Here is a 15766-nt window from a genome sequence, read left to right on the forward strand (position 1 = left end):
ACTCCCCCTCCTGCTTCTCTCCCTCCCAAAACCGCTTTCCCGTCCTTCCCTGGCGAGGGGCACATACCTGGGAGCTGATGACATCAAACCCCAGGCTCTGGAGCCGTGGTTGTGGAGCGGAGAGCAGCCCAGCTGACTGGCCTCCTGGGGGAGCCCAGAACAGAGGCCCTTTGACAAGTCAAGCCCCCTCAGTCTGCTGCAGCTTCTAATTTGCAGTCGGCAGGTGGTTAGATTTCACCCCCCCTTGAATAAGCCCTTTCCAGGCTCTCCATTACACTGGATGAGAAGGGAGGGAGGGCAGATTTGCTGCACTGTTTGAGTATGACAAGATCAGCGACTGTGGCTGTCCCCCTCATGCAGAGAGCGGAGAGACCAGCTCCTTCACACCATCACCATAATGGCATCATTCATCCCCAAACAAGACTAGACTGTCTTGTGAAGCAAGTCTTGTGGAGTCTATACTGATATGTGAAGCCAGACGGGAGAATGGGAGAATCTGGCTGTACAGGCAGTGAGATGAGGAGCCTTCTCTCTGTTCCTGAGGGTCTGAGTCCACAGCCTACCAGGGCAGTGTGGAGGAGCAGCAGTCGGGAAGGGGGGAGGGGTATACATTCAATCTGTCTGTATACAAGGACACAGGAAAACATACCAACAGCATAGAAGCTGGGGTGATTTGGTAGCCAAAACAATATGCTGTGCCAGCAGAACTCACGCCACGTAGGACCACAGGAACAGAACTCTGATTGGTGGAGAGGATGGCGTACTGTGCTTCGATGCCACATGTGTTTGGGATATACTCCATCCACACACACACTCACACACAGAGAGATCCCCTCGGGGCTCATGGTGTCTACAGTGCGAGGTGCCAGCTGTCCAATCCCCCCCCCACCCCCAATCCCTTAAAGAGAGCAGGCAGAAAAGTGGAGTCTTTAGAGACCCGTCTATGTTCAGAATCTTGTGTCTTCTGAGACCTGTCTGCCTGTCTTCAGAAACATGTCTGTCTGTCTTCAGAAACATGTGTCTTCAGAAACACCCCACCACTCTTCTGCCTCGTCTCTCTGAATCCCAGGCTTGGTGAGGACCATGCAGCGTGCTCCGTCTGACAATAAACAGCCTGCTTTGGTCATGGAAGCCATGTTGTGTGGAGAGAGCGAGGGAGGGGGGGGGCAGGTGGTTTCTATTAGCTCCATTTTAAACCCCCAGTCAGAGAGGAGGAGACAGAGAAGTGTCATGGCAGCCAGATGGGATAAGGATGTGTGTGGGGGCAGTGGAGTACACTGCAAGTCTCACTGCGTGTGTGTGTGTAGGATGTGTGTGTGTGTGTGTGTGTATGTGTAGGATGTGTGTGTGTGTGTGTGTGTATGTGTAGGATGTGTGTGTGTGTGTGTGTGTGTGTGTATGTGTAGGATGTGTGTGTGTGTGTGTGTGTATGTGTAGGATGTGTGTGTGTTTGTGTATGTGTAGGATGTGTGTGTGTGTGTGTGTGTATGTGTAGGATGTGTGTGTGTGTGTGTGTGTATGTGTAGGATGTGTGTGTGTGTGTGTGTGTGTATGTGTAGGATGTGTGTGTGTGTGTTTGTGTATGTGTAGGATGTGTGTGTGTGTGTGTATGTGTAGGATGTGTGTGTGTGTGTGTGTGTGTGTGTATGTGTAGGATGTGTGTGTGTGTGTGTGTGTATGTGTAGGATGTGTGTGTGTGTGTGTGTGTGTGTGTGTATGTGTAGGATGTGTGTGTGTGTGTGTGTGTATGTGTAGGATGTGTGTGTGTGTGTGTGTGTTTGTGTATGTGTAGGATGTGTGTGTGTGTGTGTGTGTGTATGTGTAGGATGTGTGTGTGTGTGTGTGTGTGTGTGTGTATGTGTAGGATGTGTGTGTGTGTGTTTGTGTATGTGTAGGATGTGTGTGTGTGTGTGTGTGTATGTGTAGGATGTGTGTGTGTGTGTGTGTGTGTGTATGTGTAGGATGTGTGTGTGTGTGTGTATGTGTAGGATGTGTGTGTGTGTGTGTATGTGTAGGATGTGTGTGTGCCCTTTTCTTGTACGTGTGCGTGCATGCACACGTGCGGCGTGTGTGTATGCTACTACGGTGTCATCTATTGATCCCCTCTTGTGTATAATCTCCTGTGTGGATCCATAAGCTGGGCCAGTACTGTGGAGGAGACTCACCAAGCTCCAGAGAAGCAGGCTGGAGGGGGCAATACTCAAAGCTCTGATCGATCTCCCAGGTCTGCCTGGGTCTTGCCGCAACACACACACACACTTCCCTCCATAAGCCTGCCATACAAATGGTCTCCTTCTTTGCGGCACACTGTAAGGCACTCACACACACACACTTTGTGAGACAGAAGTCGTCATGTATCCCCATAGCCTCTCTGCCTCTTTCTCAACCCACTCTCTCCCCTATCCAATCAATGCACACTAAGCCGCCTGGAGAGGGAGAGCGAGAGCGAGCGAGCGGGAGACGGGGAGAGAGAGAGAGAGAGGGAGAGGGAGAGGGAGAGAGAGAGAGAGAGAGAGAGAGAGAGAGAGAGAGAGAGAGAGAGAGAGAGAGAGAGAGAGAGAGAGAGAGAGAGAGAGAGAGAGAGAGAGAGGACGCTTCCATCTTCCAGGGATAAAAAAGCTAAGCAGCTAGACAGGGGAACTGTGTGCAGGGTTTCAATATAGTTCTCTTATTATCTTCACAAAGTCATATATGTTTGTCAGGCTCTTGTGACAAAAGCAATTAAAGAGGTGTTTCTGTGCTCTCTCTGTCTCTCTCTTCATCACCCCCCCTCTCCCCCCCCCCCCCCCTCGCTCTCTGTCTAGGTCTGTGTAAATCCCTCTCGGAGGGTGGTCAGTTTTACATATTGTGTGTCACTAGACGAGTATAAAGGGATTTAACATTTAGCAAAGCATAATCCATTCCAGGCTTTGTGCCTGCTTAAGCCACGCTAACCAAATCTGATTGCTGTAAGGCTGCTGCATATGACCAGGCAGGAAGATAAAAATACACACTCACAGGGACACACACACGAAAAAACACGGAAACAAACACACACACACACAAAGACACACACACACAATACAATACAGAGCTGAGTTCTTCACCTCGACAATAACCCAAGCAGACAGCTTGAGGTCAGTCTCCACAGTGAGGGATGTCTGTGTTGACAATAGGAGGTAAATGACACACTACTGGACAGCACTCAGAGTTACAGACCTCATCCAGGCTCCCCATCTTTAATCCAAAGCTTTGTCCTTATTAAGGCAACACACAAAGAGAACGGCCATCAATGTTCTGCTGGGCCACATTAGTCTCATCAGCTTTGACCAAATTGCTAATTGAAAAGAGAAAAGAAACTGGAAAACTGGTCTGACAAATCAGAAAGCATAAACATCTGACGTTGTTTGCTTAAAACACGTTCAGATAATAAAAAATAGACGCTCCCTGGCTAACACGCCCGGACGGGTTTGTTTATGTGCCTCCTGAATGTTTAATTGAAGTGACTGACTGCTTCCGCTGGTCACCGCTTCACTGACTAGGACACAAACCAGAGCTGCTCTCTCCCTCTCCATATATCTCTCTCCCTCTATCCATCACTCCCATTCTCTCTCGCTCGCTCTCTCTCTCTCTCTCTTCTCCCTCTCTTTATTAAACATTAAATGCAGAGAGAAAAGGTTCAATGGAGTTCATGTCAGGGGAACAACGAGGCTTCACTTTCCTGTGTCAGCACGACAGCTCTTTCAAGGATCTCCCTGATACCGGCAGAGAGATAATTCAGCCAACGAGATGACACACTGCTAGGGGGTGGGGTGGAGGCGGGGGCTCGGCATGTTCCACTGCACTTACTTGAGGGCAGCACATCTCTTTAGCGGAAAATGAGCGATGGGGGGAGGGGGGAGGCGGAATGTTCTAGTAGGAGAAGGAAGGCAGGTTGTAATTTCCTATGTCTTTGCGTTAAACTGCTAAGCATTGTGACCGCACCGCTGCGTCACTCCCTGACCTTTCCCCACTGCCTGCAAGATAAATGAACGACACAGCAGTGATGATTTGGGCCCACGGGCTCCGGGCTGCTGTGGAGAGATCAGGGGAGAGAGGAGGGGAAAGAGAGGGATTGGCTAGATAGCGTTAGCTCACTGCCTTCCACTCGCTTCCCAGTGTTGACATTTCCCCCCTTCAGTCTGGTGTACAACCAATTTATAAACAGTGGGTGAGGGAGAGGCCATGTTTACAGCCTGGGAAAAGGTTACGTCTCTTTAAAGCCTCGATGTGTGTGTGTGTGTGTGTGTGTGTTTGCGGGTGGGGGTGTAATATAGATCTCATACAGTACCTCTGCGCTCTCCAGGAAACAAGTTTATACATTTTCATCATAGAACAGCGACCGTGCAACGTACTACTGTACAATGGGTATGAGGCCCGGGGGATTACTAAAGCTGGTTTATTTGAAATCTGCAGCTATCCAAAGATCTAGGACTGACACTTGTGTATTAGTTGGGAAGCTAAGCGTAAACCGCCTGAAAACATTTGGCGTATAATATTTGGCCTGTGTGTGACAGCATGGGATGGCTGGGGGGACGGGGGACGGTTTAAAGGTGATTTAATCACTTTAGCCGAAAGCACCAAGATTAGAAATCTGTATTTGGTGACAACACAGCGCTCCGAAAGTACCTCTTAAATTAGCCTATCACAATGATCATACATGGTGTGAATCAATAGAAACCCAACTCGTACTCACCACCAGGTCTGTAAACAATGTCGTCCTCCGTGATGAAGGAGGTGATCTCTCCGTTCTCCGTGCGCTCGTAGCGCGACTTCTTCTTGGGCATCTTCTTCTTGCCCTTCTTCCCCAGCTCCTCGGTGGCGGCGCCGCCGGCGTTCTCGTTGTCGTCGTCCTCGCTGTGGTCGCTCTCGGCGTAGTTCTTGGCGCCGCCGCCCTCCAGCGTGCAGCTGCGGCGGGGCCGCGCACTCTCGGCCTCGCCGCGGGTCTTGTCCCGCTTGTCTGGCCGCTCTCTGTCCCGGTCCCTGTCCCTCTCCTTCTCCTTCTCTTTGTCTTTGTCGGCCGTCATGATTCGCCACGTACCTTCCTCAGTCCTCTCACGGCTGGGCCTCCGTGAAAGGTAGACTGTGAGCCTGGGCTTCAGTCTTCTGAATTTACCGGTCAAATCCAGGGAAAATTCGGCCACACCAACAACCCCAGCGTTTCAGAAGAGCTGGAGATAAGGACAAAGAGAGGCAGGGATAAGCGACACGCTACCACGTCACTGACACCATACATGCATGAAAGGGATTTGAACCCGAGCAGGGCAGATTCACAAGAAATATTAAGCGTTTTTTGTTTTAATCGTTTTTTTGATCCCTTCTGAATTTCATCTCTGCTGTTTGATCGTTCTGGCCTGTAGATACATTTGAATGAATGGTAGGGGGAAAGAAAAAATTATGACGGTGACGAAAGCCTTTCGATTAGCCAATAGATGTCAGGCAATGAGCTGTGCTGGCTGTCCTTAACCTCAGAGTAATTGTTAGCACTCTCCTCCACAGCCTGCCAAGTATTCTCAGGAGGGCCCTGAACACTTCCATGAAAAGAACACAACCTTCAAGCTGCCTTTTCTACCGCTCGCCTCGTTGCTGAGAAGAAGAAGAGAGAGGAAAAGAAAGAGAGAGAGAGAGCAATAGAAAGAGAGAGGAATAGAAAGAGAGAGGAATAGAAAGAGAGAGAGGAATAGAAAGAGAGAGAGAGCAATAGAAAGAGAGAGAGAGAGGCGCTACATGTATTCTCACACAATGACCTAAACAGGATTCCCCACTGTATTATCTTCAAAAGGGGCTCTGTTGCTGCTCACGGTTGAGTATATCAGGCTTACAGGCTGTGGGATTCCTCAGGAAAGGCCATGTCTAGCTGGGCCTTTTCAGCATTGTGCTGCTGGACTCCTCCTTGACAATGCCTCAGGAGAGCCGTTTAGCAGGTGGGGTTGAAATGGGCTCAGTGTAGCTCGCTAACCACAGCCCTGTGTGTGTGTGTATGTGTGTGTAATTGCATTCTGTGCATTCTGGCTGAGGGGAGTACTCCACCCCAGCTATGTAGCTACGGCTAACCATCATCTCCATGCTAATGTGGACTGACAGCTCTGGAGGAGAGAACATGGCAATCCACTGGCAGGGAGGCAGCTGAGAGAAAGCCAGTGATTTAACACGGCTAACTGCTACGGTTAGCCAGCCATCATCATTCAGCCAAAATAGAGAGCTACCAAATAGCCTCTCAGGCTACCATTGTAATAATAAAACAGTCCTGAAGCCCTCCCAGACAGGATGCCTGAGAGCAGGCCGTCTGAAGTACACTGCTACTACACACAGGCAGGTTCTCACTTACTTGCCAGTGTTTGCTTTCACCCCCCTACTACAGATTAACTAGAAATAGCTATTACAGCCCCCTGAGGGGCCAGACCTGGCAATCAGCACCACAGTTAGCGCCGCCGCAACGGCAGCTTTAGCCTGGGACAGCCAGGGAGAGGGAGACTGAGGTGAAAATTGTACTGTGTGTTTGTGAGGAGCCCCGTTTCATGTTTGTGAAGGTTATGAAGAGAACAGGGAGAGAGATGGAGACAGATAGAGAGAGAGAGGGGGGATGGCTGTTGGCAGGCGAGGCGAGGGGCTTGACAACGGCGGTCCTCGACGGCGGCCTGTCAACTGGTGAGGAGCCGCCAACTGACAGGGCAGCTGCTCTTGTCGTCAGCTTCAACACAAACACCAGGGCTGATTACACTGCGCCGTCGTCACGGCCCTATTAATCACCTAATGATGAGTTACCACGGCGACCGCTGGGCCGTTTCCGTGCGTGTGCACGCGCAGACTCACACGCACACACACTCTCTCTCTCTGGGGTTATCTTGGACGCAGCCACACACACACACTCCTCACCACTCGGCCAAAATACATATCACACCCCTCTGTTGTATACATACACAGCCTAGACGTGTGAGGGATGGCAAAATATTGACTGAGGTATTATTTGATACCAGAGCTCTAATCCTCGCTCTGCTGGACCTCCTGAGTCTAAGCACTGCGTCCTGCTCCCTGCTCGGATCACGCTCCCTCAATCAAAAACCTAGCAGCGTTCAGGAAGCGTTCAAACGAAAAGGCTGCTCTCGGCGGATGTGCCGAGACTGCTTCTCTCTGTCTGAGCACCTTAAAAACGAGGGAATTCAAATCAAATCAAGAAAGGGAAACCAGGAGTCAAGTGACTCCAGCCAAAAGCGTGAGCCGCGGAGATGGAGGAAATGAAACGGAGTAACGTATCGCTGTTTAATGAGTGGAGAAGCCGCCGCTCAGTCGCTGCCGCCGCGACTAACAAAGCGCTAGCCTCAACCGCCACCTGGCCTGTGAATAATGCTGTGGAGGGCCAGGTGAGGCTTGCAGCTATTACCCATCAATCACGGGGGCAGGACCCTTTGAAAGATACCAGCTGTCTTAATGGAAAAGAGAAGAGGCGGGGCGGGGGTTGCGGCTGTAGGGAAGGCTGGCCGAAGGCAGCTAGCCTGATCCAACATTAGTGCAATGGGGTGGAGGGCTAGCAGCCAGCCGTGCCTGGGCAAAATACATTTCTCTTTTCCAAACGCGTCTAAATTAGACCTTTGGCCTGAGAACCGCACAGTTCGGTCTCTATTAACACATCATCCCCCACAATGGCCACACAGCAGGTCTCCATTACAAACACTAAGGGTTTTTTTTCTGGTCTCCCCCCCTCCCTTTTTTCTCACTCCCTCCTTCTCTCTTTCCCTTTCTCCACTGAGCTTTTAAGGAACCATGTTTTATTCATTCAAATCACTCCCACATTACTCAAATACACATTCGCATTCTCTCTATGCTTGCCATCAAAACCTAGCTCCGGATAAACACCCAATTGTCCAGGTTGAGCCGAGATGAAAAGCTACTGGGGAGGCACGGCTGCAAGGCTTCTCTAATGGACTAATTGATTATTAAGGGTTATGAACTGTTTGATGATTCAAGTTGCAGGCACATGAAGTAAAAGGCAGGAATGTGTGCTTTTTCTGGGCCAGTCGTGTAGGAACAACACAGTACCTGAGGAAAAGCGAGAGCCAAAATGGTGCTATCGAGACCCGACGATTGAGACAGACGACTCGAGAGCTTATTCAATAAGAGAATTATGAAGCAGCCAAGTATTTGATTGGCCAGGATGAGGCAGGCTTTGCAGAGGGATTGCATTAAACACTCACACGAATACTGATTAGTAGAACAATATTAGCACGATCACACATGCAGAGGTAACGGTGACTGAACCTGACACGAATCAAACCGTAGATCCTCCATCACTGCTCATGGCCATCAAGATGTTCATATAGCCCAGAACACGTTATGTCAGTTTCAACACTTTACCTCAGACTAATCTAAGCTGATATCCAACCTCCTGAAACACCAGCACAATGAAAGCCTCTGCTGGAGGCAGGAGAGGCAGGGAGGGGGGTATTCTCAGTGGTCTCTCTCCCTCTCTCTCTACAGCTCCCTGTGCTTTGTGTTACCTGGTGAATCATAGCCCGTTTTCTTCTCTGAGCGCCCCTCTCCCTCTCTCCCTCCCCCTCTCTCTCGCTCTCACTCTCCTCCTTTGGTTCTCCTCTGGCAGGGCAAAGACACTTGTCTGCTCCACTTGTTCCTTGAATTCACTGACGAGCAACCGTCTTCCTGCCTCTGCAGGCTCTACATTCTCTGAAGCCCTATTTATAGTCTCCATACAGTATGTTGGTTCAGAGGTAGCAGAGGTGCAGGGGTTGATAGCTGGAGGCGTTAAAACAACATTTACACATGCCTTGAGACTACTGAAGTAAAGGAAAATGTCTTCTTTTCTTCTACATAGACGGTAAACCAAGAAAATATATGGAATAGCAACATAACCATTAAAGCTAGAGCAAAAAAAAAAAATATATATATATATCAGGTAGATATATCACAACTGCCAACAGTAGTGGGAACCACAACAAGGTTTTGGAGCTCCACCCAGGCTAAAGCATTTCTTCAGTAAACTTCTAGCCCCTAAATCTCCTTTCCCCTCAGTGTGTGGCTCTCAGAGATTCAAACAGCCCTGAGGGAACAGCTTCACAGCTCAGCACCTCCATTATCAGCAGCTTGGATTTCCCAGACTAATACCAGGTTGCCTACTACAGAACATCTCTCACCCGATTTGTCTGACTGGACCATAACCTCTGTTAGCTATTTTCAGCCGGCTACCTTTGACACCGCTCCTGAGGAGAATGACAGTGTTGTCAGTTGTGGCACTTCACATTTCGCTAAAAGATGGGGGTCTCACATAGTCGTGGGTAGTGAAGCTATTTGTCTAGAGAATGGGAGGTCGGTGACAGAAACCAACGCTTGGTGAAATCTGACTACCTTTTAATTACCTTTCAGCAGAGAACTGGGAGCAGGCTTTGTAACATGAAGAAGTCTGATCTAAAGAGCTTTTAACTATCTTTGTGGCACTCCTTTGACAGGAAATAAGGCTATGGTTGGAAGATTTGAAAACAGGTGTGCTTGAATTATTCAATGGAAACACCTTCACATCAAAACAGCGTAGCGTGGTTCTAGAACCGTACGTTGCTTATGCAAAAGTTTCATGTTACAAAACTACCAAGCTATTTTATCACTGCTAGAAGACAAGTCTACCTTTCTCTTAAAGGAACCCCTCAAAGGCTTAGCTCTCACACTGGAGAAAAAAGGAGAAGGAACTATTTTTGTTTGCTAATCAGATATGGAGCATATTTATCGCCTAATCTTTTTTGGGGGGGTTGTTTTTAGTTACCCTAGTGTACGTCGTACAGGAAGACTCATGAGATTTTGAATATTCAAGGTGTCAATCTCTCACCATTTTCTTAGCTCCTCAGCTCTTAAAAATACCCCCCCCCCCTCCGCCCACCCCATCTGTCTATCAGCTTAACGATCCCATCCATCAAGCCCATACGGACTGGTAGCTCAAATGAGAGACAAAGAAAATGTATTCATAACACTGTCCTACATCCTCCAGCTACTTTAATCATAATGCAACACAATGTTGCTGCTCCAACAACAACTGAGGAAAGCAAACAGGAATAGATCAGGCTGACAGATAAACAGCACCATGGTTTCAAACTGACAGCACTCGGCAAGGGGGGTGGGAGGGGTGGAGGGCAATTGGAGGAGGACGTCTTGGAGAGTAGATCCCAGAAACAAAGCCATTAGGTCAGCACGCAAAACTATTTTTCCGCCTAAATTATTTATCTATCTGGTGGTGCCCTCCTCTCCAATCCTTGAGCAGATGGCAGGGGTGGGGTAAGGGGGGTGGGGGCACAAGCCCCGCATTCAAAAACACACTCAACTAACACACAAACCGCGACCGGGGCCAAAAGCACCTCCACCCTAGATACCACAGGATGGTATTACCTCTAATTAGGGAGGGCTTTTGTTTTGGGGGACGAGCAGGCTGCTCCTGGAGCTGCTTACCTCCACCACCACCAGGCAACTGGCTTCAAAAAACACAACTAGACTATTTAGGAACGACATCCTTTGTCTGTAGGCCAGCCTCCCAGCTAATTTCAGGCCTGTCTCCACCAAACTAGCACCAGCCCAGAATGCCTAAAAGGCAAGGATGCGATCGCTACAATTACACTGAAAATGAACATTTCCTGTTTGTTTGATTAGGGAGGAGGGGGGAGGGGGTCAGGGAGAAAAGGGAGAAGAGAAAGCGCTCACTTAGGACAGTGTTCACTGTTGGTGCATGTCGTGCCCCATCTCTGGGCAGTGGAGTGGGGACGGGCATCAGAGGAGAGAGTACCCTGTGCTGGGCTTGTGAGGGGATGACATGAATCATGGGTCTGTGAGATCTCTGCAGGCTCCCACAGCCCTTTAAACTATAGCCACAGACAAGGCCACGTTGTAAATATCATTCTGAAAGAGTTTCCTTTCAGTCCAAAAAAAGCTGCCTGTGGAGGTGGGGGTAGGATGAGCAGGGTGGTGGGGGTAGGATGAGCAGGGTGGTGGGGGTAGGATGAGCAGGGTGGTGGGGGTAGGATGAGCAGGGTGGTGGGGGTAGGATGAGCAGGGTGGTGGGGGTAGGATGAGCAGGGTGGTGGGGGTGGGATGAGCAGGGTGGTGGGGGTGGGATGAGCAGGGTGGTGGGGGTAGGATGAGCAGGGTGGTGGGGGTAGGATGAGCAGGGTGGTGGGGGTGGGATGAGCAGGGTGGTGGGGGTAGGATGAGCAGGGTGGTGGGGGTAGGATGAGCAGGGTGGTGGGGGTAGGATGAGCAGGGTGGTGGGGGTAGGATGAGCAGGGTGGTGGGGGTTAATGAAAGCGCTGCTGGAACAGGCAGGATCTGAGCTCTGAGTCTCCCTATCCTCTCAGGACAACTCATAAAACATGCATTGACTGGGACTGTAACAGCAGCAGCATTTTAGCGCAACCAACACAGTGTGCAAACACACGCGAACACACACATGCAGACACACAGGCTCGAACACACACATGCAGAAACACGCAAACACACAGATGCATAATTATACACAACACACCGACATGGGTTACACAATTATGGTTACATAGTTGTGCCAAGCCGAAAATACACGCATAGTGACACAAGCACATTCACAAACAAACCTAAAAATACATTGACGGTGAAAGGAGAATCAGGCGTTCACAGAACACACCAGAGCCAGGGTCCCAGAACAGGGTTTGGGTGGAGGAGAAACAGTGTCGTTTCTGTGTGGCGTACAGTAGCGATCAACAGATTAACTCTGCCTGTTCATGTGTGAAATGGAGACTTGATCCCTAACTGATAGTATGCTTTGCCTACCGCACACAGCCTGCATCTTTTTTCATCATTTCATAATGCCCAACAACTGTCATGTATCGCATTACACATCACATCCCTCAATGTGCACTCTGTGCACCAAGACAAAAAAAGAAAAAAAGAAGACCTTTCGGTTCACAACATAGCTTCCACCCTGCTGTGTCTCCTGCAACAGGAGCCCCAACGCTGGCAGTTGGATGTTAAAAAGTGCATGAGCGCTGTTAGTTCCTGGAATGCTATTGTTAAACTGAGGTGCTTTGTCAAAGTGACTGGCTTCTGGGATATTTCGTCAGAGAGAGAGAAAAAAGCAATAGATTAACAAATGGACAACCTGAAGGATGGCGTTGTTGATGTACTTGAATGTTTAGCTAGCCCTAGCCTACTATAGACAATGTTCAGGGAAATTAATATTTATCTCTATTTTTTTCATCTGAGGGTTAAACCCCGAAGGTCAGCCAAAGGAGAACATGAATTCCTCTAAAGACATTTAATGACCACTGCTGCCCACTGCTAGCTTAATGTTATGCGACGCAATAGTTGAGTAATCCTCTGCCTCCTTTGTGTGCATGCACACCATATGCTGCGCTCATGCATAGGAAATCACCCTCAAGTGTCTCTCTCCCTCTCTCTGCCACGGCTGAGGCAAACTATGTGGAAATCTGGGAGGGCAGGTTGGGGAGGTAAGATAGCAGCTACAGCCTTGTTAAAATAGCTTGCCAATGCATGTGCAAGCTTATAAAAAGCCACTGAGAGTCCATTTTGCCACAGTGCTGCATTCATACGGGGTGTATACACACACACACACACACACACACACACACACACACGTGTCAATCGAAATGAGTAGGGCATTGACCAAGAGGAGAAGGCCCCGGTGGTACTGGTGAGGGACTGTATTTGCAGTGCAGGGCCAGACTATATGCTGAGCTGTATAAATGGCTGGAGTGTAATGTGCCTTGACCTTCTCCTATCTTTCTTTCAGCAGCTCCTTACATATATTGCTGTCTTCCCTCATATATCACTTGGGCAAATGGCGCCCTTCACCCCAGTCCCCTCCTATCCCCCCTCCTTAAAAGGCTGAGGGGACATCTTTGCCCAGCACACTAAACTGACAGGCTGCCTCTCTTTCCTCGGAGAGGCACAGGAGAGGAGAGAGAGAGAGAGAGAGAGAGAGAGAGGGGAAAGGGGGGGGGGGGGTGGGGCTCTTCTAGACAAACGCTGCAATGAATAATTATGTTTTAGAAAGGCCCCTCCACCCTCCCCCTCCTCCCTTTATTAGCATCAAACAATAATTAATGGGGAACACGGGGGCACTGGAGAGGCTGGCGCTTTGCTTTTCAAAACAAGGGGGTCAATATGCCCTTCAACCCCTGTTTCTCTTCCTCTTCAGCTATCCATCTACACACGATCACACTGAGAGACAGATCATCCCTCTGAAAACATGCCCTTACTCTTATTTATGATGCCAGGCTTTGCCCTGCTTGAGAAAAGGCTACATTCCTGCTACAATCAGCAGAACGCCGTATCAGTGAACGCAGCACTTCCCTGTCCTCGTCAGCCTCCTGAAGCCCCTCCCCCCCGGCTGAACCAACAACTCAATAATGAATACGAAATACACGTCTATGGAATCTGAAGGAGACAAAGATATCTGGGCCTATCGGACAGCAGCAACTTGATTGCCTTTTGCCCAAACCCCCCTGCCCCCGACACACACGGGAAAATGGTCTACATCTCTGATCAGCAGTACAGAAGCCAGTGCTGATCAAATCAGATTTGCACTAAAGAGATCCATTGATCCTGGCACTCATCTGTGAAGATGGGGTGGGAGGGAGGCAGCTGCTGGTTCAATAGCAGGGATCGGAAGTGCCTGCAGTACTCGCCATGTTGAGCGAGTATTTCCCTGGCAGAGACGAAAGGCGGCGGGTGTGCACAGCGAGGACTCGGGGGGAGCTGGGGGGGAGAGCGCCGGGGAGACGAGCGACCAAGGTGTTAGGAAGCAGGAGTAATTGCGTTTCCGCAGTCATCGTGTAATGAGTCAACAGGGTGAATCACAAATCTTAACTGGTTCAACACACTGTCTTGATACCGTCTTCACTTCAGTATGGTTGATTAATGAAAACACGAGCCAGCAGCACCTTAACCGCTAAGGCGACTGCTCAGGCATGTGAGCAGGACTGATACAATAACAACCCCACCTTATTGATTACAATTGTAATAAACCGCGGTTGCAAAACATTGATGTTTGGATTATTGTGCCTTGCGATGTGATCGCTTCATTGTGGTGGGTGTTGATGCTAAATAATATTGCTTGTCTGCAACAATGAGAATCTTCATGCAGGATGACTTTTAGTTGATGTGCTTTCCCTTGGTTTCAGAAACAACACAACGGCGGACAACATCCATGCCTGTAGAGCGACATGACCCTCAGTTAAACAAAAGGGATTCACATACTTGCACATGCCTCAGTTATGCCACTGCAGTATGAAAAAAAAGAAGTCTCCTAAACACAAACACAGCAACACCATTCCCCTCTCTCTCTAATAACCTTGGGCTGACTATCAGTGTCATTACTTTATGGGATAGTATGGAGTGTATTAATAGAATCCTCATTTCTCACTAGCAGTCTGTAACAGCTCCATTTCAGCCCCGCCCCACCCCCACATCATTAAATATTTATCCTGGCAGAGTGGCGGATCATACTGAGGTGATAAGCATTTAAAAATCCAAATCTCTGCTTTTCTTTTTTTCCTTTTTTTTTTTTTTAACCCACACCCTCCTCTCCCCACACCCCACCCCTTCCACACAACAAAGAGCCCGTTTATTCAGTGGGATTATCTACAAGTGTTTCTTTAATCAGCGAGCAGCAGAACTGTAGAAATCCCTCAACAACACTCCCAGGGGAATACCTGTATCTGCGAAGACTATCAGGAAAAAGATCTTCTACTCTGCCAAGGGGAAACTTTGTGTGTGTTTGTGAGGAGTGTGCTGTCTGCAACCACCTTGTTTTGATGCTTAAGAATCTGATATCAAAGGACTCCATTTTGAAGTGCAGTTAACCAAGGCCCCTTGTTCCTTCCGCTTCATGACCCTGGTGTTGTTCTTGTGGTTTGGGCTGTTAATTTTTTTTCATCGCTGAATGTTGAACGATAGGGTGTGAGTAATGGCTTCGAGATTTTGTCCTTACTTAGGAAACGGTTCTTTCAATATTTGAGCAAGCTGTGGATGTTGAATTTTGTGCGAAGTGTTTGTTTTGCCTCACAGGATGATGTTGGAAAATCAAGTTCAGAAAGAAAAGAAATTCAACTTGTCACAAAAACTAAACGACTTAGCCTAACACCCAATCAATCAACCCTTCGCAAGGTGATTTATACAACAGTATATAACGTTAGCATGTCACACCACAAAATGCCCTTCAGGTCATGTGGCTGAAGGCTCTGAAGGTGGAATAAAAACTAGTTTGAACATGTAACCAGATACCCTGTGTTCTCAGGCCTTTGGTTAGCCCTAAAGGCTTTAGGTCGAAAACGAATGAATATATAAACATGAGATAATATTACAAATATGTTAAATGGCTCTTTGGGTTAACAAACAGAGCATAGCAAAGCAGGAACATTACTGTCAACCATGCATAAATTGAGTTCCTTGGCTGCGCTAAACCAAGAGTCATGCTCCAATAAGCAGATTGAAACACTTTCAGCATCTGTTGTCTGCAAGTCTTCCTTTGTCTTTGGGTGCACTACGTTAGTTCATGATTTCCTCAAGATGCCCCTCATCTCAGAGTGTGGATTTGCATGTGCGACACGCTAGCTGGTGGGGAGACAAAACCCAAGCCGGTCGGAGCTTTGAGGTCTTATTTTCACTCTGAAGTCTGATCAAGAGAAACCGGAGGAGGGTTTTACTTCGGCGTATCAACCCCCGGCCTGCTCTTGTTTACATATCTGAATTGTGCAGTCATCTCTAC

The 15766-nt window shown here is 48.7% G+C and overlaps 1 protein-coding gene across 6 annotated transcripts in view; it reads right to left on the bottom strand.

The window, feature by feature from the left end:
- Positions 1-15766, bottom strand: part of rerea (arginine-glutamic acid dipeptide (RE) repeats a) — a 109981-nt gene that overhangs the window by 55938 nt on the left and 38277 nt on the right. For all 6 annotated transcript variants that reach the window (XM_062459881.1, XM_062459880.1, XM_062459882.1 and 3 more), the window contains one exon: positions 4715-5189. In XM_062459881.1, coding sequence (XP_062315865.1) covers positions 4715-5045 — 331 coding nt within the window. In that variant the 5' untranslated portion in view covers positions 5046-5189. The remainder of the gene's footprint in view (positions 1-4714; positions 5190-15766) is intronic.

This window comes from Osmerus eperlanus, chromosome 4 (genome assembly GCF_963692335.1).
Source record: "Osmerus eperlanus chromosome 4, fOsmEpe2.1, whole genome shotgun sequence".
NCBI classification, from domain to species: domain Eukaryota; kingdom Metazoa; phylum Chordata; class Actinopteri; order Osmeriformes; family Osmeridae; genus Osmerus; species Osmerus eperlanus.